At 37.0% G+C, this 25,955-nt stretch overlaps 1 protein-coding gene across 6 annotated transcripts in view; it reads right to left on the bottom strand.

Moving 5' to 3' along the window:
- The window catches only part of RABEP1 (rabaptin, RAB GTPase binding effector protein 1), a 98,804-nt gene that overhangs the window by 25,072 nt on the left and 47,777 nt on the right, over positions 1–25,955 (bottom strand). For 5 of the 6 annotated variants that reach the window (XM_055576802.1, XM_055576799.1, XM_055576800.1 and 2 more), the window contains 8 exons: positions 24,099–24,302; positions 22,154–22,314; positions 18,660–18,779; positions 12,959–13,094; positions 9,322–9,500; positions 6,906–7,037; positions 1,881–2,348; positions 525–629 (listed from right to left, as the gene is read on the bottom strand). In XM_055576802.1, coding sequence (XP_055432777.1) covers positions 525–629; positions 1,881–2,348; positions 6,906–7,037; positions 9,322–9,500; positions 12,959–13,094; positions 18,660–18,779; positions 22,154–22,314; positions 24,099–24,213 — 1,416 coding nt within the window. In that variant the 5' untranslated portion in view covers positions 24,214–24,302. The remainder of the gene's footprint in view (positions 1–524; positions 630–1,880; positions 2,349–6,905; positions 7,038–9,321; positions 9,501–12,958; positions 13,095–18,659; positions 18,780–22,153; positions 22,315–24,098; positions 24,303–25,955) is intronic. The other variant, XM_055576803.1, reaches the window with a different exon arrangement.

Genomic DNA, 25,955 nt, shown 5'->3' with positions numbered 1-25,955 from the left:
TTGTCAATCTCAGCATATCTGATCTACCAAATATTAATTTCTGTGACCCCATAAACTACCCTTATTTCAACAAATTTATGACAAGACGTGGGCAATAAGCAACAGAGAGTCCAAACACTGGTTAATGTAATATTCAACTAAGCTTTTATCCAATAAGCAATAGTAAACCCCTTCTTATATCTCCCTAACCCTCCATAATCATAAAGCACTTTCCATGTGTATGCATTCATGACAATAACCTGTCTAGGCCTTGAGCAGAAGGAACAGGTTGGAGAGGAGATATGCCAGCTGAGCTGACCAGTGTGGTATTGGGCAAGCTAGCCATGCAAAGACACACAAAAGCAAAAATTCTGTCATGTCCTCCCACTGGAAATGTAACTGACATCACAAGCACCAGATTATTTCAGACTTCACAAGACAGATAAACTTCATAAAGCAAATTGGGAGGGGTGAAAAGCAATTAATTCAGCACCTCCAATGAAAACAACAGCTTACCAGTTTTGCACACCCCAAAAGAAACTCACCTGGTCTCTTGTTTCAGCCTCCTGAATCTGAATTCCTTGTAATTGTTTTTCATAATTGGAACACATATCACAGCGTCTACCAAGTTTATTTCCAGCATTGTGTATCTGTAGGACACCAAAATTATCTCTTATCAGAGAGAACAAAATAAGTCCACAAAACATACACGAGGAATACTTGTAGTCTTACCTATGCTACTCCAAGTAGAAAACGGAGTAAACAATTTATTCAGGGACTTATGGCAAAAAGTTATAATATAGAGTTGAATTCTTAAAAATCCTAAGTCCCATACAAGTATGATAGGAACACAAGGGACACAACTTTATCGCCAAGAGGCTCAGGACCCCAAACTACCACATTTGGGGAAAACACAAGGAAAGTAAAAGGTACTATACCATGGCACACACAATTTAAATCAATACTAGCCAACAAGAGATGGGAGCTCGGAGTGCCAATTAACCATTTCACCAGCTCCAAGCACAAAGCAGGTATGAAACAATTAAGTAGCACCTTTTCACATGTTCTGCATAAGCCCAAGGAGAATAGTTTCTTTCAGCCTTAATAAGCTGTTCCACCTGCTAACCAAGTTTCTTTAAAGAAAAGTGGCCCTGAGTAAAAGAAACCACTGGAAGTCATAAAACGTGAATCCCAATCCAGGTTTTGCCTCTAAGTCAAAGGGGAAATTTGAGCAACTCACTTGACCTTTCTGAGCCAGTTTCCTTATCTCTAAAGCTGGAGAAAATCATACCCTGATTGTCTCATTATTATCAAGAAGGTCAAAGAGAAGAGGTATGTGAAAGGGCTTGTAATGTGTAAAGCACTATGCAACTATATATTTAAGCTTTTATCTCCTAATCTTACTTCTTAGTTTGCAAATACTATTAGCAGGAAAATTAACCTCATTAAAGGCTGCCTTCTCTTCTCTCCCATATTTTCCAACTCCACCTTAAACTCACTCTCAGCATCAACTACTGAAAAGCATCTGTACTTCAGACTTCAAAGAAAGATGAAAGTATGAATCCTAGAATACACTGAGATTATGCAAAACTGCAAAGCAAAACAAATTCAGGCTACACAAACTTAGCTATGCTATTCAGGCAGATCACTCCGATTGAAGATGTGTGACGTCAGGTGATGATTACACTCAACACAATCAGCTAGTAAGTTCCCTTCTGTCTTAACCACCTGGAACAGCCAAAGCAGAAAATGTAAGGGTCAGACAACATGGATTAACACCCATTTTCTGGCAACAAGTGTGAGCACTGGCTCCAGGGGCTATCTCTTGAATGAACAATAAATTCAGAGCTACCCAGGATCCCTCAGAGCAAGCAAGAGGCAAAGCCAGGAGGAGAGCTCACCTCTTTCTGCAAGAGATTCCATTCTGTCTCACTGACTAGGCGGTAGCCACTGGGGGACACATAAGCACTTTCCATGCCCTGTGTGACACTCGACAGGAGGGATGCCGTCTCCTCTTGCTCCGGTGTCATCGCCTTGATTGCTCTCTCCTGATCTTTGGTTAACATAAACCCACTTGGCATTTGCAGTGACCCGAGGGAGGCGGTATCAAAGTTCTCAGTCACCGAATCTGCTCCTACCAACGGTCCAAAATCTGATTCGTCCAGGTTCCCAGCAGATTTTGCTTTGTAGTTATAGCCTAAAGCTTTGGATTGCAGCGAGCCTGAAGTTCCCAGGCTATCTGTAGACTGTGCTCTCCTGAGTCCATCTTTAAACACATCATTGTCTGGTTTACTGAAAGGATCCCCGGATGGCAACAGTAAGTCTGCATCCAGAGAATGGACTGAACCATGGGTGCTATCTAAATGTTCCTGAAATGGGAAAATATATTGCCAAGTTAGACAATTCCTGTTATTTTCAAAGAGAAAAACTATCACATTTTATAAAGTATTTTGCCACATGTTACACGTGACAGTCTTTAGTATGCTGCCTCTGTATATTCATGGAGCAAACATTTACTGACTGATTTCTATATGCTGGGCCCTAAACCAAGCACTCAGGATACAACTGTGAGCAATCTCTGACCCCAAGATGCTTACAGTTTCATGAAAAAAATAAACAAGTGAACCAAGTAAACAGGCTATTAGAATATCATAGTTGATAAAATGATGACAGGTTTCAGCTATGTACTGAATGCTCTGGAAGCTCAAGGAGAGGAATTCAGCCCAGATACAGGAAATCAAGGTCTCCTGAAATTCAGTGTTGGGTATATCGAACATGGGGTCCTGCTGTATATCCAAGTGGAGATGTCCACCCAGCAGAGGGGCAAAGAAATCTTTAAATAGAGATTTGGGAGTTACCACCATATAGTAATAATTATGACAGCAAATCAGAACACCTTGGATGAGTCTGCAGAATGAGAAGAAAACCAAGGGCAAGGCCCTGAGAAACATCACTTTTGTCCATTTGGGGGATGGACAGAGGAAGGGGTAGCCAGAATAGAGAGGAAATGAGGAGAATGTTGTATGCTGGAAACCAGGTTTCAAGCAAGATGTAATCAGCACATTAAATAAGGCGTCCATCAAGAGAAAGAAGCCAGACATAAACGGTCACACACTGTATGATTCCATCCTTGTGAAATATCCAGAACAGGCAAATCCAGAGACCAAAAACAAATTAGTGGCTGCCAGAGGCTAAAGAGAAAATAAAGTAGGGAGTGACTCCTTAATGATATATGAGGGTCCCTTCTGGGGCCATGAAAATGTTCTGAATCGAGACGGGTGATGGCTGCACTACACTGTGAATATCCTAAAGGTCACGGACTTGCACATTTTAAATGGTTTATTTTTATGTGAATTATATTTCAATTTTTTTAATGTGGTGCAGCACACTTCCAAAGTCAAAAAGCACAGCAGTACCATTCTAGCACAGTTAGTAGGAAATTTAGAAAACAAGGAAAATTTAGCAAGTTTTTCTAAAAATTAAATTTATTCAATTTAAATAACTGGCTTTTAAGATAATATCCTTTCTACTTTTTGCTGTTAATGCCTTTACTTTTATGAACTATAAAAGACTAAAATGTAGATTTCTTTTAATGTTTTAAAAATATCCTTACTTGGCATAATACAAAGTTGACAACTTTTATGCTAATTCCTCCAGCTCTTTCTAAATTTTTTTTTAAGGTTTTTTAATCTGTGAAATTCAGATGGCCAAGGAACACAAATCTAGCATATACTGAGCAAGCTATGGCAAAGGTCCCAGATAAGCAGCCTCATAGAAACTGGGATGAGAATGCCTTCTGCCAGCTTATAAAAGACCTGACATCTAACACTATCATACACAACGCTACTGTCACGCTGAGGAGGGAAAGGGATGGGGCAAAAAGCTGTGAGGGCCTTTTAAGAAGCACAGACCAGGGTGCTCAGAGCAGTACTTACTTATAAGGAATATGGACTTTAGGGGAGTGTAAACTGTTACAGTGTTTCTGAAAGATGATTCAACAATATGTTTGTTTATGCTCTTAAACTCAGCAGTTCTTTTCCCAAGAACTTACATTAAGGAAGTAATCAGATAAACCCATGATTTTTATACAACAAAGAATTATATATAATAGCATTATGGCATAATATATGAAATATATTCTCATAATAATGAAATATATTTTACTAGTGAAAAATGAAACAACTTGTGTTTATTTTCTATATTTTATGATGTTTTTGACCTTTTGAAGGCCTTGCTGGCTGAGGAGTGACTGCCTCTTCCAATTTAGCTAACTCCCAGAAATAATAAACAACTTGCCTATCACTATGTCTTTCACATCCAAATCAACCAATTCCAGGTCAACACCCCCAACCAACTCCTTTATCTAACTCTTATCCACCAAGCCAGTATTTCCCCTGCCCTAAATCAACCCAGGGCCAGGTACCAGAAAACTGAAGACAGATTCTCTGCCCCAAAGCCCACTGGAGTTATAACAACTAGCCAGTCCTAGGTGATCTACCCTGCCCTGCTTATCCCTCGAAAATCCCAGTAATAGCTGTGGTCCACACTTTCCCTCTGCTACTGCTCTTGCTTCATGACCGGCTCTGATGGGGCTTCCACCATGTGGCTCTGCATGGTGTGCCATGATGCTCATGTCTAAGCAGCTGTAAGGTTAAAATTTTTGTTCAGTGGCATTTATCTCTCTATGTCGTCACTCAGTTACCTTTATAAATTAAAACCTGGGCACAAACCAATCTGTAGGAGATTAAGGAATTACAGTATACTTACATGCTGAAATACTGTTAGTAATTAAATAACATTTTCAAGGAAAACATTTACTGATGTACCAAAACCTTTATAAATAGATTTAAGAGGGAAATGTACATAAAACATTATGTAGTTACAATCTGTATTATGTTTAAAAAGGACAAATAGAAACACATATATGTTACCTTTGGAAATGGAAAAAGAGAGAAAGGAGAGGTACATACCAAAATGTTAGCAGTGGTATCTCTGAGTAGTAGAATTATCAGTTATTTTTATTTGGTGTGACTTTCTCTACTTTCCAAATTGTCCATAATGAGTATATATTACTTTTGTAGTGATAAAAGCACATTCTAAGCATTAGATCAAAGAAGATATGGGTCCTACGCATTCTAAGTGTCTTTAGCAATACATTATTATCTAATCAAGTCTCCAGAGCAGTCAACTTTAAATCAACAGGCTAAGGTAAACCGTCACTGCCTCTCAATACAAAACAAGTATACATTCAACATTCAAACTGCAAAACATCAGATCTGAAGGTCTATAAGAGATTTCAGTGTCAGAAAATAATGTTATAAACAACATTTAGTATAAATCTGTTAAGACAGAATTAAAAAATTTTAAGTGCTTCACTCACTGTAAATCACAACAAATTTCCCTTTCCTGTTTTCCTGCTAAAATATTTTTTAAAAGTATGAAACTTTCCCAAACATTCCTGGACACAGGACTGCGTGATGCAGAAACCACATAATATTTGGCAGTACCCAAAAACTGAGACATTCTCTTGGAAGTCTAACTATTTAAAAAAGCGCAAAGCAAAATCAGGCCCAGGTTCCCAGTGCATGAGCCAACACAGAGAATGTACAAAAACAATTACATCATACTTTACAGTGTTCACCAGGATTTTTTTAAAGCATTTTTTCAATGTCAAATAATCCATAAACATGGAAATACGAGCCACCAGGAAGTAGACTATACATGGTTCAGCATAAATCTGCAAACTAAACACAAACATGATACCTCTGAAAGTGAGACAAGATCCGTATCCAATTTAACTGAAACTGGTTCACCAGGCAGGGAAAGGAGGTGGGGGAATGAGTATGAAACTCTAGACAGTACAGACAATGCACATGAGCATGGACAGCGAGCAGAAAGGTCTGCTGTGATGAAGCGGAGAGCATGGTAAGTAAGGCTCTTATATGGCAAGCTGGGGACCTTAGTTTTTTACCCTAAAGTCAATTAACAGAAGCATTTCCTTTCCCGAAAGGAGGTATTTAGCTGGAGCCTGAAGGATGAATAGAAGGATTCCCGAACTCAGAAAGGCAGAGGGAGGTAAACATTCCAGGTGAAGGAACCAACATGTAAGGTGGAGAGTACAGCACAACAAGATAACCAATGCGGTTAAAACAGAGTGCATATTATGAAGAGTCTTGACTACCTGAGTAAGGACCTTGTACTTACTTATGGAAGTAATGTGACTGAGTGGTGGTTCTGAGTAGAGGAGTAGCCTGACTATAGCTGCACTTAAGCAAAATCAATCTGATAGTAATACTGAGGGTACGGTGGAGTGGGACAGGCTAAAAACAGGAAATGTAATGAGCAGGCACTTGCCACATGTGGGTAGAGGTGATGAGGCCATAGAACACCGCCTTACACTTTCCACCTCCAGGTCTCTCTACTGGACCCATTCCCAACACTGGAAATGTCCTACCCTACCCCATGACAGTCTTCCAAACCCAGCCACTGTTCTCAGGGCTTAATACCTAATACTTGTTGACATTCAAATACATGCCACAAAGAATTAAGTGTTTCAATACTTCAGATAATTTCTTTTCCTTTAAACAAAAGCTCAAAGTATCACAAATATTTATTCATATCAGAAAAGATTTTGCAGATATTATTTAATTTTTCTCCTAGTATTTTAATTTTGGAACCACTAGAAAAAAGAACATCTGTTTCACAGACCATGAGAGAACCTGCACGTTTCAAACAGAACTACCTATAATACTAACACACACACACACATAACACTATACAAATAATTGAATATAAAAGTCATTTTATCTCATTTTCACCTAGTAGTATACGCACTTCCCAAATGAACAATGTAACTGGCTGATGTATGAGAAGCTAAAAATGGAAATACTGTGTATATAATGATTTTAATTATAGGGTCACTGTACCTCCTCATTTGATAACTGAGCTGAAGATTCTTCATGAGTTAAAGCACACACTACTGGTATTTTTACTTCCTCCTCAACATCTGTTTTTTTGTGATCTTTTCTCTTACTAAGTCTTTGCTGTTCATCTTCCTCCTGAAAGTTAGAAAGAAAAAATATATATTACTCAGGTAATGTATACTGAATGGTTCTTTAACCACTCAAAACAAATACAGAAGTACACTATGTGAAAAGCCAAACAAAAGAAAGCAAATCACCTCCTCTTCTTCAAGTGATCCAAGACAGAAAATCAACACAGAATGTTCCCTCAGGTTATTATGGAAACAAACAGGAAAAAGCTTTGGCATTACACATCCATTTGGAACATGTACAAATTAATATGAAATACAAACGAATTATTAAAGTTGGTAACAATAATTCACTAAACAAAGATGAAAAATACCCTCAGTGCCCCCCACTCAAACACCCCAGTGGTGAGGGACAAACACACAATTAGACTACTATTCAAGTATGTACAAGGTTCTACAGAAAAACAAAATAAAGATTTCATCTAAGGCAGCCAGAAAGGGGGCCCAAAGAGAGTAACACTTCAGCTGGATCTTGAAGAATTGGTATGATAAATCTGCCAATTTTGAGACAAGCAAGGGTTCCAGGGGAAAAAGTACATAAAAGAGGCAGAGGCATGGAAGAGCAGGCATATGAGTAGCAAGGTACACGGAGAAAGGGATGATGATTATGTGTTTAGACTCTAGAACCAGAGACTGGTCAACCCTCAGATATGCCATTAGTCCCTGTCTCATGTGGAAAGTTTTCTTGTGTGTATCTGTTTTGAAAACCACATGAAATAAAAGTTTACATATAAAGCCTTGGCACAATGCTGGCACACAGGCCTTAAACGACCAGTTCTGGAGTTTAGACTGTTCTAAAGGGAAGCAGAAAGAACATGATTAGATCTGTACTTTAGAATCTAAATCCTCAAGTTGACTGTGTCTACATACAAGGTGAATGAGTCAGACAAGAGATAGGAAAGAAATTTAAAAAGAAACTTCTTAAAAACAAAATCTAACCTAAACTATACAAGGTAACTTAAAATATTTGTTACAATACCTAGAAAACTCCTAAATAGCTATCCTAAGAAAGTATTTTCCTTAGGAACCTATCCTAAGGAAGTATTCGTATACACAATATATATACAACATAGTGTATTAGCTGTAAAACTATTTGAAATGACCAAAAGAAAGAAACCATCTAGATGCCCACTACAAAAAGAAGGATTAAATCAATTACAGTACATCCATGCTACCAGTTAACAAGAATAAGACAGACCTCTGAAAAATATATCCAAGATGACACTTAATGATAAAAATAAGCTACAGAATAAATACTTATACCATGATTCCAGCTGTACGGGGAAAAAGCAAACAAACCTAAACATACACTTATAAATACAAAGAAATGGTCTTGAATACTACCTTCCAAATGGATTATTCCTGATTTAAAAAGTGGCTATTTCCAGGAAGGGAGGTGTGTGAGATATCAAGGGAGAGTTTAATTTTATCACTTTATTTTTTCACTTTGTATTTAAAACAAAGTATTTTAACATGAGAATGTATGTATGTATTACTCATATAATTTAAATAATTTTTTAAGATGAGAAACAGGATGCTGGGTATGTAGAACTCTAGACACCTGTCTTTTCACACCACTCAGCCTCTCCATCCTCACCCATTACCTTCTAATAAGACTTTTAGAGCAATGTCACAAAAGACATGGCCTGCTGCTGCTGTTGCTGCTAAGTCGCATCAGTTGTGTTCAACTCTGTGCGACCCCACAGACGGCAGCCCATCAGGCTACCCCGTCCCTGGGATTCTCCAGGCAAGAACACTGGAGGGGGCTGCCATTTCCTTCTCCAATGCATGAAAGTGAAAAGTGAAAGTGAAGTCGCTCAGTCGTGTCCGACCCTCAGCGACCCCATGGACTGCAGCCCACCAGGCTCCTCTGTCCATGGGATTTTCCAGGCAAGAGTACTGGAGTGGAGGACATGGCCTGGATTAACACAATTAGATCTGTACTTTAGAACCTAAATCCTCAAGTTGAGGGTTTAAACTTCTCAGACTTTCTGTCTGAGAAGCAGACAGAACTGTAGAGAAAGATTTTCTCAGAAATATGCACTACTGCACCTGCAGACTGAAGAGGGTCATTTCTAAATCATTCCTTCCCATCCACCCAGACGAGGCCATTTCTAAAGTTGAAAAACAAAATCCCTCAAATACAGCTATAATGTTTTCTGAAATGGAATACATCAACGTTGTTTCAGGCTTAAGTCAATATGTAATATACATAAAGTAATATACGATCACATGTTGGGGTGGGCTGGTTTATTGACAAAGCAAACAAGTCCTACAAAACCACTATTCACCTGATCTTTCTTCTTCAGTTCTTCAACTTGTCGGAGCTGTTCAGAAGTTAGCACAATTTCCATTCGCTGCATGTCCCTCATCAGCAAACGTTGCGACTCCAGGAACTGGTCATTGGCCTTCTGCCACGTGTGTTTCAACTGGTTGTGTTGTTGTCGCTCTTGCTCCAAGAGATGGCAAACTGTTTAGGAATCCCCCAATTAAAAACACTGAATTTTAATGGTAGGCAATTTCTTTAACATAGGCCTAACCAAGCCAGGTCTGGCCAAATGTCTTCCAGTCTAGGATTCTGTCTCTTGACAAGAATCCAGAGCAAACTGCCATAAATCAAGGCAGCTGTCCCCACACCACCCCTCTAAGTAGAGTCTCTCAGAGTGTGTTCCTAGGAAGAGGAACATGTGAAAAAAGATTTCTGTGCTCAGTAAGTTTCAGAAACTTGGGGTTAAAAACTTTTTTTTTTAATGAAAATTTCTTTATTGCAGGACTTTGAACTCAAGGTCTTAAGTATATCTATGTTCCCTTATAAGGTGATACATAATACAATACCTCCCAAATTTATTTTACCAAAAAGTCCTTTCCACAATGCCACTCACATAACAAATGTTCTAGGAAATACATTTTGGGAAATATTGCTCTTACAGCCAAATGCACAATCACCACTCCTAATACATTCTGAATAAACTTGTTATCCAGGAATCCTTCTTGAGCCCATTTAGTTTGATCTCTAAGGATAAGTCAAAGAATCTTTGTAAATGCTTCTGTTATCAACATTCATCATCAGCTCAGCCACCTTCAGAATAAGGAGTAGACGGTTTCACCTATCAGCCCATCCACCCAGTCATCCAAGCCAGAAACCTGAAAGACCACTCATGTTTCTGACTTCTCCTCACATTCAACTGTCACTTCAACTGTGACAGAGGCCTGTAATAAGGCTACCTCCTGTTCAATATGACAGACATCTTCTGCCTTCTGCCTTGGATTTAGGACACAGACAACTACAACAGGGGTCCCTCCATTACTCTTCCTGCCACTTGTCTGGACCTCTCTATCTTACCCTCCACACTGCTGTAAAACTTAACTCTCTAGAAGGTAAAATTTAAAACCCTTCAGAAAAGCCAGATACAGAAGACACAAAATTGCTGCTTAATTTTTACCTATCTTCTTTTAATGTAAATACTGTTTTTTGGTATGGCTGTTTCAGTAGAAATTACTCTATCCCTTTACTCCTTTTAGTGAAACTTCTCAGACACTTTCCCAGGCATATTAGGAAGGTTTGGTAGTCTTGCACTATTGCTGGAAGGGGTTGGGACATATAGGTTAAACAGAAATTCCTATTTCTTTTGGACACTCTTTCAGAGTTTGAGTGTCTTTTTGACTGCAGCAGCACTTCTGAAAAGCATTTTCTGAAAGCCAAAGACTCAAATTTTGGATTAATTTAATAACATTTTATAAAATAATTCTGTAAGTTTATATAATTTCAGTATCCCCACTATTTTGGGATAAAAAACCCAATTTCCATGAATTTTTTATGAAAGAACTGTATTTTCCATGACCACAGTCCTAAATTTTCACATTAAAACATGTTACTAGTATAAGATGCAACAAGTATAAGATTTCAAGAACTCCATTTACATTTAGATAAAAATTTAGATCTTTATTTTCACTAACCTCTAACTGAAATTTAGCATTTCCTTCAATTATAAAATATAGGCAACAAACCACAGTAAGTGTAACAATACCCATGAATTGGTCACCAACAAAAGTCATAGATACTTCTGTATCTTAGTACAGTTGTTGCAGATATCTCATTATTTATGCTCATCACACTTCAAAGTTACAGTAGTTATTGGACCTGGTACTGACCTTGTTATTTAATGTACTTAAAACAGTACATTTATTACTATACCATAAGTTTGCAGTTATTTATATTTTCCTGTTTTATAATATAATTAATTTCTTTTATAATTCTATATATTTTATGTATTAAAAACATTATTCTGAGAGGGCTTCACAAGACTGCCAAAGGAGTCTGTAACACAAAAAGTTTAAGAATCTCAGGTATATGATTCATTAGAAGAATTAAAGACAAATGTATATTTTAATGGGAAAGGATAAGCCTATTTCTCCTATCCTGAAAAAACAGAGTCAATTTCTGCATCACTCTGCTACTAGGTTAGCAAAATAAAAATTATCTCTTATAAACAGGGGTGTTTTATAGTTTCTGGTCTTACATTTAGATCTTTAATCCATTTTGAGTTTATTTTTGTGTATGGTGTTAGAAAGTGTTCTAGTTTCATTCTTTTACAAGTGGTTGACCAGAGTTCCCAGCACCACTTGTTAAAGAGATTGTCTTTAATCCATTGTATATTCTTGCCTCCTTTGTCGAAGATAAGGTGTCCATATGTGCGTGGATTTATCTCTGGGCTTTCTATTTTGTTCCATTGATCTATATTTCTGTCTTTGTGCCAGTACCATACTGTCTTGATAACTGTGGCTTTGTAGCCACAGTTGTTGTTGGTGGGAATGCAAACTAATACAGCCACTATGGAGAACAGTGTGGAGATTCCTTAAAAAACTGGAAATAGACATGCCTTATGATCCAGCAATCCCACTGCTGGGCATACACACTGAGAAAACCAGAAGGGAAAGAGACACGAGTACCCCAATGTTCATCGCAGCACTGTTTATAATAGCCAGGACATGGAAGCAACCTAGATGTCCATCAGCAGATGAATGGATAAGAAAGCTATGGTACGTATACACAATGGAGTATTTATTCAGCCATTAAAAAGAATACATTTGAATCAGTTCTAATGAGGTGGATGAAACTGGAGCCTATTATCCAGAGTGAAGTAAGCCAGAAAGAAAAACACCAATACAGTATACTAATGCATATATATGGAATTTAGAAAGATGGTAACAATAACCCTGTGTACGAGACAGCAAAAGAGACACCGATGTATAGAACAGTCTTATGGACTCTGTGGGAGAGGGAGAGGGTGGGAAGATTTGGGAGAATGGCATTGAAACATGTAAAATATCATGTATGAAATGAGTTGCCAGTCCAGGTTCGATGCACGATACTGGATGCTTGGGGCTGGTGCACTGGGACGACCCAGAGGGATGGAATGGGGAGGGAGGAGGGAGGAGGGTTCAGGATGGGGAACACATGTATACCTGTGGCGGATTCATTTTGATATTTGGCAAATCTAATACAGTTATGTTAAGTTTAAAAATAAAATAAAATTTAAAAAAAAAAAAAAAAAGATAAACAGGGGTGTTAGTTAAGAACACCAGGATACACCACCTGCCCTCTCTGTCCCATTTTTACTTTTGCTAATTCGTCTCCATCAAAATAGGTCTGGGGCAAAGCAGTTTAAGCAGAAATTTCCTATTCGCTGTCTGCCCAGAGCTTATGACTTTATGACCCAGTGAGTTCTTACTGGGGTCCTGGAGAAACAAGAAGCCACCAAAAATCCAAATACCTTTTCAAACCAACTGTAAAGCTTAAACTGAATCACTAACATGTTGGACTGGCATTTTGGAATTTGTTATTGTTATTAATCAATACCAATTTTACTTACACAGTTCTCTTAGAGACTGAGATTAAAAATATATAAAGTGTATATATATATTTACCTTCATGCAATTCTTTCCGAAGTTTCTCAGCATCTTCCTGTAAAACGGATTTCTGAGTATTCAAAACAGCTACGTACATCTCTAGATCAGTCCTACAAGATTTCTCAGCTTCCAGATAATGATTCAGCTCTTTCACCTGAAAAAGATGCAATTCTATTAAACTAAAACTTCCAACAGTTTCTACCTTAAGCATAATGTTCTGGAGGTGTCTTAAAAAAAAATTACATTTATATTTACATATATTTAAATTTACCACCAAGTTTACAAAACAAACACATACTTACTATAGAAAACTAGGAAAATAATATTTTCCCAGCTCAGTCGTGTCTGACTGTTTGCGACCCCATGGACTATACAGTCCATGTTCTCCAGGCCAGAACACTGGAGTGGGTAGCTATTCCCTTCTCCAGGGGATCTTCCCAACCCAGGGATCGAACCCAGGTGTCCCACATTGCAGGAGGATTCTTTACCAGTTGAGCCACCAGGGAAGCCCAAGAATATTGGAGTGGGTAGCCTATCCTTTCTCCAGCAGATCTTCCTGACCCAGGAATTAAACCAGGGTCTCCTGCATTGCAGGAGGATTCTTCACCAACTGAGCTACCAGGGAAGCCCAGGAAAATAACATAATTGACAATAATTAATAGTAAACATTATCCATAATCATCACCAAAGTCAATATGCAATTGAGATTACACATAACATCTTTGTACCTAGCTTTTAAAAAGGTGGTTCCAATCTCTGCTTCCTGAGCAATACACACATGTGCTCATTTTATTACATACTCAGTGAACCCAGGTTACTGTGGGTTTTTTACTTTTGTTGTTTTTAATCAGTATATTTCCTAAATATAAAAATGGTGTCATACTCTTGTAAATTTGCTTTTCTTTAATTTCTGGCGAGGTAATTCCAGATGCTTTAAATTTACAAAAAGGAGACATTTTCATAGGCATAAATTCATGAAAAGAAAAAAGGGGAAGTCATGATGGAAAAAATAAACTCATACCATAATAAACAGACACTTGAAGGCAAGTGCAGAGTACTTTTAAAAATCACATCTTTTTTTAAGTGTCTTATTTCTATTAAATAATTAACTATAATATTCAAGTATTAACAATATAGCCTAATACCTTAAACAATATCAATAACCAAAATAAATTGTAATCTTGCCCCACGTAAGAATCACTTGCTCTTCCCTTCCTTATAAATTGTCCATCCTAAATTTTGGCTATGTAACTTTCAGCTTTTTCAAATGGTTATGTCTCATTTCACTTTCAAGGTCATATTTATGCCTTTTATCTTCCCATTTCTCCAACTTGAAATAGCTGGCTGATCTGTTTTCAGTAATCTTCACTTCACGGACTAAATGATTGTTTAAGCTGCCATCTGATGCTTTGCTGAAGGCTGTCAGCCAATCAGAAACGCACTAACCAAGCATGACAAAGGGCTGATCTGTCATCAGGTACTTTCCCTATCACCTGGAGAGGTGGTAATTCAGTTGAGGGTAAAGGAAATGCAGTATGTCCAATATATTACTGCTTTCCCATTAAAAAAAAAATCAGTTTCACCGCTTTCTTTCCACTTGCTATGCTTCATTTCTTTACCGTGTCTTCCTGTATCATCTAGGACCACATAAGCAGTCTAAACAAAATCACTGAGCACGAGTTTCCTCATATTGCTCCTGTCATTAACAGTAAGGTTGCTAAACATTCACCATGATGTTTGAGGTTTGCTGAAGGTTTGATAAACAGCACTTTATTTATTGTTACAGTGTTTAAATTTATCAAATGCCTTTCTAAATCTAAGATGAATATATTACATTTCTCCTATAATCTCTTTATGTGGTACACAAAAATAATAGATTTTCTGGTGATATATCATCCTAAATTACTGGAAAGATCTCCCCCGCTTTTTTTTCTGGCCACACACTGCACCAGGTGGCATGTGGAATCTTAGTTCCCTGACTAGGGATCAAACCTGTGTCCCCAGCATCAGGAACACAATTTTAACCACCAGACGATCCCTTTTGGATCATGATGTCCTTTTTGCCTTTTTTTTTTTTAGTTACTCTGTTGAAAAATTTTGTTTTTGTATTCTTAAATGAGATAGATCTACAATTTTTTGTTAATACTTTTTAGTGAGTTTGTTTCCAATGAAGTTATATAAATCTCATGAGTTGAGGGCTTTCCCTCTTTTTCTATTCTCTAACACGGTTGGTAAAATATAAGGATTCTTTTTCTGAGAGGTTTGAAAAAACTTGTCTGCAAAACTAATTGAGTCTAATGTCTTTTGGAGGAAAGGAAACAGGAGATAAGGAGATTCCAACTATAAATTCACTTTCTTTAATAGGTATTAACTACATCAGCTCAGTTCAGTTCAGTCGCTCAGTCGTGTCTGACTCTTTGTGACCCCATGAATCGCAGCACGCCAGGCCTCCCTGTCCATCACCAACTCCAGGAGTTCACTCAGACTCACGTCCATCGAGTCAGTGATTGCCATTCAGCCATCTCATCCTCTGTCGTCCCCTTCTCTTCCTGCCCCCAATCCCTCCCAGCATCAGAGTCTTTTCCAATGAGTCAACTCTTTGCATGAGGTGGCCAAAGTACTGGAGTTTCAGCTTTAGCATTATTCCGTCCAAAGAACACTCAGGACTGATCTCCTTCAGAATGGACTGGTTGGATCTCCTTGCAGTCCAAGGGACTCTCAAGAGTCTTCTCCAACACCACAGTTCGGCACTCAGCTTTCTTCACAGTCCAACTCTCACAACCATACATGACTACTGGAAAAACCATAGCCTTGATTAGACGGACCTTTGTTGGCAAAGTAATGTCTCTGCTTTGGAATATGCTATCTAGGTTGGTCATAACTTTCCTTCCAAGGAGTAAGCGTCTTTTAATTTCATGGCTGCAATCACCATCTGCAGTGATTTTGGAGCCCAGAAAAATAAAGTCTGACACTGTTTCCCCATCTATTTCCCATGAAGTGATGGGACTAGATGCCATGATCTTTGTTTTCTGAATGCTGAGCTTTAAGCCAACTTTTTCACTCTCCACTTTCACTTTCATCAAGAGGCTCTTTAGTTCCTCTTCACTTTCTGCCATAAGGGTGGTGTCATCTGCATATCTGAAGTTATTGATATTTCTCCCGGCAATCTTGATTCCAGCTTGTGCTTCTTCCAGCCCAGCATTTCTCATGATGTACTCTGCATATAAGTTAAATAAGCAGGGTGACAATACACTGCCTTGACATACTCCTATTCCTATTTGGAACCAGTCTGTTGTTCCATGTCCAGTTCTAACTGTTGCTTCCTGACCTGCATATAGGTTTCTCAAGAGGCAGGTCAGGTGGTCTGGTATTCCCATCTCTTTCAGAATTTTCCACAGTTTATTGTGATCCACACAGTCAAAGGCTTTGGCATAGTCAATAAAGCAGAAATAGATGTTTTTCTGGAACTCTCCTGCTTTCTCAATGATCCAGCGGATGTTGGCAATTTGATCTCTGGTTCCTCTGCCTTTTCTAAATCCAGCTTGAACATCTGGAAGTTCCCGGTGCATGTATTGCTGAAGCCTGGCTTGGAGAATTTTGAGCATTACTTTACTAGCGTGTGAGATGAGTGCAACTGTGCAGTAGTTTGAGCCTTCTTTGGCATTGCCTTTCTTTGGGATTGGAATGAAAACTGACCTTTTCCACTCTATTATACCTTGAGACAATATTGGCTAATTCTTATAAGAAGATTTTTATCAATCTTATTTCATTTCAAATTTATTGCTGTAACATTGCTCACAGTATTTATTTTTTTTAAGTCTTGACTGATTTGTAGTTATTTCCCTGCTTCATTTCTAATGGTTTAAGTCTTTTTGTTTTTCCTGATTAGTCTTATCAGGTTGACAAGTTTTTCCATTTTCCTATTTGTTTTTCCATTTTCTTTCCATTATATTTACATTCTCAATTTTCCCTTTGCTTTTCTATTTCACTAATTTCTGCTCTTATCTGCATTACTTCCTTCCACTCATACTGTTTGTACTATTATTCTTTTTTTTAGATTCTTAAGTAAAAAATCAAATCACTCTAAATATTTTACAATTCCTTTTCCCATATGAGTTATTTTCATTTCCAGACATTTTACCTTAACTATATTTTATTGTAAATAATTAATAACTCATGGTCAGAGATTTGGATTTGCATAACACTGCTGCTGCTGCTAAGTCGCTTCAGTCGTGTCCTACTCTGTGCAACCCCATAGACGGCGGCCCACCAGGCTCCCCCGTCCCTGGGATTCTCCAGGCAAGAACACTGGAGTGGGTTGCCATTTCCTTCTCCAATGCATGAAAGGGAAAAGTGAAAGTGAAGTCGCTCAGTTGTGTCCGACTCTTCGCGACCCCATGGTCTGCAGCCTACCAGGCTCCTCCGTCCGTGGGATTTTCCAGGCAAGTGTACTGGAGTGGGGTGCCATTGCCTTCTCCATTGCATAACACATCTTCAAAATAAAATGACTCTTTCTTTGTGACAATGAAAAGTATAATGTACCTAAAAATAACAATACTTTATTCCATGCACTATCCTCTTAAACTATTATGCTCTACTACTATATAAAATAGTCTTTCTCTCTCTAAGGACAGGATTCTGTGTCTCTCACATCTAAATTACTAACCAAGTTGCTTAAAACTCCTATATCCCTACTAATATTTTTTCTGCTTACACTATCATTTGCTAAAGGACAATTTAAATCGTTTACTATGATTGTGAATAATTCTTTTAATTGTCACTTTTTAGTCACATATTTCAAAGCTATGTAAATGCATTCAAGCGTATGAGTGTTGTATCTTATTGATGGATTATTAATTAGAAAGGGTCCCTCTTTATTCTTTTTTCCTTTCATCCTGCTTCATAAACACTGTATCAACTTTCTTTTGATTAAAATTTACGAGGCATAGCTTTAAATATCTCTTTTTTTCAATACTACCTTGTAGTTTTATTTTAGGTATGTCTCTTACAAGCAATATAAATTTATATTACATTATAAATTTAAAATCCAGTCTCTTTTAGTAGGTAATTATCAGCTTACATTCACTAGAATTACTGATACTGAAATACACCCATTTCTACACTCCTACATTTTTTTCTATACTCCTATATAGTGCTTTTGATTACTACCTCTAAATTTTTTCTTTCCTACTTTTTAATTATTAAAATGTTTGACAATTCCTTCTCCCATGAGTTAATTTTTTTCATTTTCAGACATTTTACCTTCACTACATTTTATTGTAAATAATTAATAACCGGTGGACAGAGATTTGGATCTGCATATCAACAAATCTTATTTTTTTTCTATTGGGTCTTTATAGCCAACAAATCCAGCTGCACTCCAGCTACATAATTTCTAAAAGATTGATTCTGGGGCTGATGTCAGGAAACAAAGTCACCTTTGAACAACTTATTTTCCTTCAAAGTGAGTGATACTTATTTTGATAGGAAGATAAACACTGACTACATAATGAAGCAGCAAAAGCAACACTATTGTCATTATTTTAAATATCCATAAAGGCAAAATCATCTCCAAGCATTTTCTTGCATTTTAAAGCAAGCAAGATTCTGACAATGCATAGTCTAAAATACAGTTTTTACTCCCTCAGTATTCTAATTTTGCTCAAAGCATAAGGGCAGAACTTTGGTTCCAAGCAAATGGATTACAACTTTTCACAACCTTTGAGGCCTCCAGCTCTTTAATCTTGTCTTCAGCCTCTGTCAGTTTATCTTTCAAAGCTGCAATTTCCTTCTCCATAGGCATCACAACAGACCGAAGTTTTTCAGCATCCTCTTGGGCCTGTTGAAGAGAATTAAATGTCACAATTTACCAATTTATCACTTTTCTAAGAAATAATAGGTCTAGCAGACACTGTATGAGCACTCACAAAACTGAACTATGTCTTACTCTTAAATGCTGCATTACTTTGAATATCAAGTCATAATCACAGCTTTATCAAATATTTCATTTAGAATTCAGGAATAAGTAGGAAAATGGATTCACTATGACAAACTTGAATTTTTGTTTATTTTGGAAAGTGAAAGCAGGTTTATTTAGATAGATTATACATTCCACAGACAGAATGTGGTCATCTCAGAAAGTGAGAGCAACCACAAATGTGACTTTTTAACTAGCTGAGTAACTGAGATGAAAATATATATATAAAAACTCATATAATAAATACTTTAATTTTTTTAATTCTGGTTATGAAATTAAATACATATACAAATACAGAAAGGACTAATTTTCTAACATAAAAATAGAACATTTATTTCCTAAAATATTAGAAAATTATGTTTCTATAAAAGGGCTTCAACCTAAATTTTTAAACAGAATATTTATCATTTTACTTTTGACATCTAAATGAAACAAACTCAAAGAATAACCCCTAAAGCCATGGTGTTTACCATCCTTCATTCTCAAAAACACAGATTAAAAGCAAACATCCATAAACTAATAAATTGGTAAGAAATTTAATTTTCACTTTATACACACAGGTATATTTATACAGAAACAAAGACCGACTCAAAAAGTTTGCTTTTTCCCTTCTAGTGAAAATGAAAATTAATCTTATTCACTGAATTTAAACCAACCCAAGCTTCCTAAAGTGCTTGAGATACGGAAAATATTACCTATGCAGAAATGTGAGTGAAGATTAAAAAAAACAACTGATATCTCTCAAAAAAGAGTGACATACTTTGTTTCCCAGTGCTTGCAAAGTAATTTCATCATTTATTTTATTTTGAACTAAGTCCTGTTAGGAAAAGACATGTGAGCTTAAAATATCTTCAGTCAAGGCTAATTTGGGATGTTTATAGAGGTCTGCTGATAAAAATCACCAGGGGAAAAAAAGGAGAAAAACAACAACGAATTTAATACAGATTGAGTCTTTTATTAATGCATAGATGACCTCACAATTCCAAGCAACACATATCAAAAAAAGAAACTTTTAAAGATGACTTTTTTAAATGACAGAAAGGTCATTAGAAACAAATCTAAGACACTATCACAGTCAAGAAAAAACTAAGAGTCATGACTGAATGTAATATGGTATCCTGGATGTGATTTTGAAACAGAAAAAAGGACTTGGGTAAAAACTGATGAAATCTGAATACAAAGAAAAGGACTTTAGTTAAAAATAATATAGATTTATTAACTGTGACAAATGTACCATACTAATATTAAGATGTTAACAAGGGAAACTGGGAGTGAAGGATATGGGAACTCTAGTATTTTCAATTTTTTTATAAATCAAAAACTGCTCTAAAAAATAAAGTTTATTTTAAAAAATAAAAAACTTTTTAAAAGGATAAAAAGTGGACTGTGGAAATCATGATTATGAATATACTATTGTTGTTACTGTTTAGTTGCTAAGTCATGTCCGACTCTTTCGTGACCCCATGGACTGTAGCCCACTAGGCTCCTCTGTCCATGGGATTTCCCAGGCAAGAATACTGGAGTGGGTTGCCATTTCCTTCTCCAGGGGATTTTTTTGACCCAGAGATCAAATCCATATCTCTTGCATTGGCAGGCGGATTGTTTACCACTGAGCCACCAGGGATGTCTCTTATTAATATATTAGAAGAATGAAGAAAACTATCCTCATGTGAATGGTACTGTGGCTCAGAATAAAATATCTAATCATAGCATTAACTATGAATTCATCTCAAAAGACTTGAAAGAACTAAAGACTGTCTACTGTGGCTAACTATGGTAGATGACTGACTAGTGATCGTGAGACATTGTTAGATCCTCATGAAGAAGCTGAACTACAATCTTCTCCTGAAATAAGACAATGCAAATAACTATTCCTCAAGGTTCAGACTTTTGTTCTGGGTGTTGGGTTCTCATATGATTTTTACATTATAAAAAAAATTAAATAAACTTCTAAATATATAAAAGCAGTCCTTGTATGAATGAAGATTATGGCTAATTCAACTGAAAATAAAAAATCAAATTCTAATTACTATCTTATATGTGATTTCAAATATACATATGTATATAAATTAAGAAAGCAAAAGTTTCTATAATGGTCTACATGGGAAAAGAATCTTAAATTTAAAAAGTGGGTATCTGAATATGCATAACTGATTCACTCTACTGTACACCTGAAACTAATACAACATTGTAAATCAACTATATACCAATACAAATTTCTTAAAAATTGAAAAATAAAAGTTTACATAATCAAACTGGCCAAAAAGCTTTTTAAATTTTCTCAATGATAAAATATTCCATCTTCTATTTTAGTTGCTCTATTTTCAGGCATCTACAGTAAAAATGTTCAAGCATAATATGCAGTACATACATCACACTGGAACCACAGTATATTGAGAAAGAAGGAAAACTTAACACCTGTTCTCAAGCTTCAGTTGAGACGAAGCAACGACACTCATTCAAGCAATATTTACTAAGCACCTATGAGCAAGACACTACCCTAAGCATTTAGGATATACAATAAACAAAGACTCCTACCCTCATGAAGCTCACATTCTAGTGAGCAGAAAAAGGCAGCAGACAGTAAACATACCAAATAGGAGAACTCAGTGTATATTATAAGGAAATAAGTGCAATAGACGGAGAAGGCAATGGCACCCCACTCCAGTACTCTTGCCTGGAAAATCCCACAGACTGAGGAGCCAGGTAGGCTGCAGTCCATGGGGTTGCTAAGAGTCGGACATGACTGAGCGACTTCACTTTCACTTTTCACTTTCATGCATTGGAGAAGGAAATGGCAACCCTCTCCAGTGTTCTTGCCTGGAGAATCCCAGGGATGGGGGAGCCTCGTGGGCTGCCGTCTATGGGGTCGCACAGAGTCAGACATGACTGAAGCGACTTAGCAGCAGCAGCAGGTGCAATAGAAAAAGAAAAATCAGAATAAGATCCGAGCAAGTTGTGGTAGGTGGGGGAGGGAGATGGGCAGGTTGCAATGTCAAATGGGGTGGTCAGGACAGGCCTCATGAGATGGAAGCAAGGTGAGAGAGTTACCTATACATAAATGTGGGGGAAGGTCATAAAATTATTTAGTAGTCTATTTAGGTCTGTGCCCAAATAATTTCTCTAACAGAAAACAAAACAGTAAAACTTCTATTACCATAACAATATTAGTTAAAGCATTACCAGAAACATATTTGGATTCAAATATTTCTACAGATGAATACATTCCTCCATACCTTTTTCATTTCATTTTCTAAATTTTCCTCCTCTTGACCTTCAGACAGCCTTCTCCTTAAATCAGCTATTTCCCTCTCTGCAGATTCTCGATACTGTGCCCACTGTGTTCGCTCCTGCTCCAGCCTAAGGTGGAACTGGTGCTCATAGTCACGAACTGTTTCTACAAAACATCACCAAATATTTCATGTCTAAGCATTCTGGAAAAAATGAGCTGGCACACTAAAATTTTAAAAGTAGTTATATAAAGAAGGTAAGCAAGCCTAGTTTCTAGAAATCTTTTAATTCACTAAAAACACTAAACTAACATTTCCAGTTCTTACTACACATAGAAGCTTTCCTAAGGACTTTAAATCATCTCTAATCTTCAGAATAAACCTGTGCCACATATTATTTTATAGATGAGAAAAAGCTTAGGAAAGGTTAAATACTCTGGCCAATGTCTCATAACTAGAAAGAAACAGAGCTAGAATTCAAACCTAAGACCAATTCTAAAATCTATGTTCTTAGATAAAACTCTATGACTCCCAGGACAAACATAACATGTTGCTCCAATACAACTACATATATGAAAGTGTGAGAAAAGGGACATAATGTTTTACTATAACCCAAGATTCTAAAGTGAGACACAAATTCTATAGTCTTTATAAAATGACTATCTTCAATACAATCCTAAAATGTGATAAACACTGCTGGTTGTCCATTAATTTCCACTCTTTTTTCTTTCTTACTAATAAAACCCCAAATTTGATCCAGAAATCAATGGCCCAATTTAAAATCTAGAATTTCTAGATGTCTTGGTAGTTATGTATAACCAGAAACCTTTATAAACTGAGTGGGGGCGGGGGGGGACAAGGGGGAAATATGCTGAAGATTTCTCGAAAATTTTTGCTTTACTGAGGTAGACTGGAGGAGCAGTTATTTTTTCAGCCTCAAAGTAAAATGAAGTTGAAAACGACATGCTAAGGATGAAGAAAGAGAAGAACTGAAGGAGCCTAGGACACTGATGACATCAGGAACCACTGTACCCAGCCCTCGATTACCTACCTACGAACTTCTCCTGTGAGAAAATGAACTCTTATTTGGGCAAGCTGCTGTGGTTGGTTGTAACATGAGGTTCAGAGTAATCCCTAGATGACAGCCAAACACTCAGAAACAGTGCTAGTCTTACTTGCCTTCTTATAAAGAGTACTAAGGCAACAATGACACATAACTGCAAAGACAGGGAAAAAAGTAACCACTATTTCACACTTATATTATTAACTAAACTAATTCCAGGAACCCAAAGATTCAGGAGGCAGCTTATTTTATTATCATTTTTTCAGAAATGCAAGAAGTAATTAAGTATGGGACATCCCAGGTGGCGCTAACAGCTGATCGAGATTAAACCACTACTTTTCCTTTAGATCTACAGTCACCAGCAAGAAGCTCATAAAGCCCATTCTAACTCACAGGCCACTCTACCTCACAGACTGAGTGAAAATTTCACATAAAAATCCAAATTTTTCTTTAAAATGTAAAAATATGGCAACACTGGATATGATGGAACTATAAATAGTAACTTTACTCTTTGCATGGGAGGTCTCTCCAGTTCAGCACGTTTCCTGTGCCCACACAGCTTCATTCATTGACATTACTGGCTGGTCTCCTATAAGAGAATCTGTTTTGAAGCCCTGCTTTAAATCTTATAATGAACTACAGTTTTCATTTGTAACACTCTCATCATAATTCTCCATCATTAAATTTGTTAAAGATACAGATGATATATTCATTTATGATTTCATTGGCTTCCCTTTTATTTTGAATACGACAGTACATCTTAGAAACAGTAATACATAAAGCCACAAATGAAACTCAGGATATATTTTAAGACCTTCTGCAAATGTTCTCAGTCATCAGAATCAGTTATCTTAGAAAATGATAAAATAAAATTGTCTTTATCTTTACCTTTCATAACAGCCTGAAGTGAAGCAACTTCTTCTCTCCATTGTCTCTTCACCTCATCTATAGCTTCTTGCTTGGTATTCTCAGACACCGTGGCAATGGCCTTAATGTTTTCCATCTCTGCTTGGGCTTCCCACAACTGTGTCCGAAGATGTCCCAAATCATCTTGTGCAGCTTGTAAAACTGCATTTTGCCTCTTCAGATCCTCTGGGGCAAAAAAGTAAAAGACTTTCCATTAATGAAAAGTTCACCTTTATCAGGCTGACATTCCAACAAAGAAATAAAGCATTAAGTTTATAATGTTAACATTCCAATGAAGAAATTAAGCATTACATTTTTAAATGTTGACTCACGAAATGAAATCATTTTAATAATTAAGGTAAGATATAAAGTATGCTGGGTTTCACAAATCAATTAATTATTAACTATGTAACCAAAGAGCGATTAAAGCCATATTTTTAGAGCTAAACTGAGGCTCTTCCACTTACTGGCTAAATAAACTTATTTAAACTCAAACCTCAATTTCCACATCTACAAAACTGGAATAAAAATAACCACCTCAGAAAGTTGTTGTAATGGTAAAACAATTTATTGAAACACAATTCAAGAAATGGTTAAGGACTTTCCTGGTGGAAAAGAGAAATGAAAGCCAGAGTACATGGCAGTTACTAGGTTAAGCCTTCTTTAAAGTTGGGATAAATTTTTCAGCACCCCTTTACTACAATTCCCTTGTGGCTCAGCTGGTAAAGAAACCACCTGCAATGCGGAAGACCTGGGTTCGATCCTTGGGTTGGGAAGATTCCCTGGTGAATGGAATAGCTACCCACTCCAGTATTCTGGCCTGGATAATTCCACGGACTGCATATAGTTCATGGAGTCATAAACAGTCAGACACGATTGAGTGACTTTCACTTACTACATCTTAAATATAAAGTTGATCTGATGTGCCTACTACACGATTTAAGCCTAAATAGCACAATTGTTTGGAGAAGGCAATGGCAACCCACTCCAGTACTCTTGCCTGGAAAATCCCATGGGTGGAGGAGACTGGTAGGCTGCAGTCCATGGGGTCGCTAAGAGTTGGACACAACTGAACAACTTCCCTTTCACTTTTCACTGTCATGCATTGGAGAAGGAAATGGCAACCCACTCCAGTGTTCTTGCCTGGAGAATCCCAGGGACGGAGGAAGCTGGTGGGCTGCCGTCTATGGGGTCACACAGAGTCGGACACGACTGAAGTGACTTAGCAGCAGCAGCAGCACAATTGTTTGCCCAAATTGACTTCAAAAAAAGATGAACAACAGTATACATGGGTGTTCTGTTTTCTTACACCAAACCACTTTTTCATTTTTTTAAAGTCCTTGTCTGTATCATGGATAGAAAATGGTGAGTTTTCATCTATAGTTCCCTATTAACAGAGATGTTGAACATCTTTTCATATATTTATTAGTGACGTATTTCCTCTTTGGTGATATCTTTTACCTGTGATTCTGATGAATTTTTCTTCTAATTTGGGATGATATTTTACATACACTGGATATTACTCCTATTTTATCTTACAAAACTTTTCCCAGTCTGCTGCTGTTTGTCTCAACTTTTTTTTATGTCTTTTGCCATCTAAATGTTATAAAAAATATTTATGCAGAAGACCTTTTCATCTTTGCAAAATCATCAATTGCCTTTACAGAGCACAATAACTACCTCAACCAGTGGAAAAATAATTTAAGATCTAAGACTACCACTAACCTGCTGTGTAACTTTAAGGGAAGCACACGGCCCTCAAGCCAGAATAACGGGAACACTTGTCTGCATAAAGTCTAAGTACTTGAAGAAATCAAATAGATATATCAATTATAGAAC

Source organism: Bubalus kerabau, chromosome 4, assembly GCF_029407905.1.
Source record: "Bubalus kerabau isolate K-KA32 ecotype Philippines breed swamp buffalo chromosome 4, PCC_UOA_SB_1v2, whole genome shotgun sequence".
Taxonomy (NCBI): Eukaryota; Metazoa; Chordata; class Mammalia; order Artiodactyla; family Bovidae; genus Bubalus; species Bubalus kerabau.
The sequence above is the reverse complement of the archived record's forward strand: the minus strand, read 5'-3'. Positions and strand labels throughout refer to the sequence as shown.